The sequence below is a fragment of the Trichechus manatus genome, unplaced genomic scaffold (assembly GCF_000243295.1).
Source record: "Trichechus manatus latirostris isolate Lorelei unplaced genomic scaffold, TriManLat1.0 scaffold00075, whole genome shotgun sequence".
Taxonomy (NCBI): Eukaryota; Metazoa; Chordata; class Mammalia; order Sirenia; family Trichechidae; genus Trichechus; species Trichechus manatus.
The window spans coordinates 12,815,291-12,816,910 of NW_004444011.1; the positions used below are offsets into that span (position 1 = coordinate 12,815,291).

General features: G+C 38.5%; 1 protein-coding gene across 1 annotated transcript in view; it reads left to right on the top strand.

The window, feature by feature from the left end:
* Positions 1–1,620, top strand: part of CUBN (cubilin) — a 396,867-nt gene that overhangs the window by 78,116 nt on the left and 317,131 nt on the right. The window contains 1 exon segment of the mRNA XM_004391280.1: positions 1,488–1,502. Coding sequence (XP_004391337.1) covers positions 1,488–1,502 — 15 coding nt within the window.

Consider the following 1,620-nt stretch of genomic DNA (forward strand, 5'->3'; position numbering starts at 1 on the left):
TGTGTGTGTTAGACACTATCATGAGGCTATACTTTATTTAATACCTCTCCTTTTATTAGACATTTAGAATATTTTATTTTTTAAATTTTGTTGTTGTTGTTGAAAATATACACAGTAAAACACACACCAATTCAACCGTTTCTGCATGTACAATTCAGTGACGTTGATTACATTCTTTGAGTTCTGCAGCCATTCTCACCCTCCTTTTCTGAGTTGTTTCTTCTTCATTAACATAAAGTCACTACCCTCTAAGGTTCTTAGCTAATCTTTTGAGCTGCTTTTGTCACTTTGATCCCATATAGATAGTTCTTAAAAGAGCATAATGCTCAAGGAAGACATTCTTTACTAGTTAAGCTAGAATATTATTTGGTTTTAAGAAGACTTCATGGAATATTTTTGTTTAAGGTTTGAAGATTATTTCAGGACAATAGTTTCAGGGGTTCATCCAGCCTCTGTGGCTCCAGAAAGTCTAGAGTCCACGAGAATTTCAAATTCTGTTCTATGTTTTCCTCCTTTTGATCAGGATTCTTCTATAGAATTTTGATCAAAATGTTCAGTAATGATAGCCTGGCACCATCCAGTTCTGGTCTCATGGCAAAGGAGGCAGTTGTTGATGGAGGCAATTAGCCACACATTCCATTTCTTCCTTCTATTTCTCACTCTCCTTCTTCTGTTGCTCCAGGCTAATAGAGACCAATCATTGTGCCTTGGCTGGCCACTTGCTGAGCACTATGTAATGAGGTGGAACAGAAGCACTAAACATGTTATTAGGCTAATTAACTGGGATGTCCCATGAAACTATGACCCCAAACCTTCAAATCAAGGAATCAAATCCCATGAAGCAGGCTCAGCTGCTTTTTTTTTTATTGTTATAAATATATCTATCACACAACCTTTGCCAATTCAGCTTTTTATAGGTATACAACTTATTGATAGCAATTACAATAATTGACTATCAATCCTACCGTTAAAAATCAATGCAATTTTTCCATCACTGATGACTCCACCTCCATTTTCCCCTCTCTCCCACCCTGGTAACCACTAATAAACTTTGTTCTCTCTACATTTGCCTTTTCTTGTCTTTTTATATAAGTGAGGTCATACAGTATTTGTTCTTTTGTGATTGACTTATTTCACTCAGCATAATGTCTTCCAGCTCCATCCGTATTGTAGCATGTATCAAGACTTCATTTCTTCTACTGGCTGAGCAGTATTCCATTGTATGTATGCACCACATTTTGTTTATCCACTCATTTGCTGATGGGCTTTTAGATTGTTTCCACCTTTTGGCTATTGCAAATAGTGCTGCAATGAACATTGGCATACAAGTCTCTGTTTGAGTCTCTGCTTTTAAGTCTTTTGGGTATATACCTAGGAGTTGAATTGCTGGGTCATATGGTAGTTTTGAGGAGCCCTGGTTGCTCAGTGGTTAAAGCACTCAGCTGAAAACCAAAAGGTTGACAGTTCGAACCCACCAGCTGCTCCAGGGGAGAAAGATGTGGCAGTCTGCTTCCGTAAAGATTTACAGCCTTGGTGAGGTCATGGAAGCTCCATAGACACATCTAAACTCCTCAAAGGACTGAATTACTGGGCTGAGAGCTGTGGGGACCATGGTCTTGG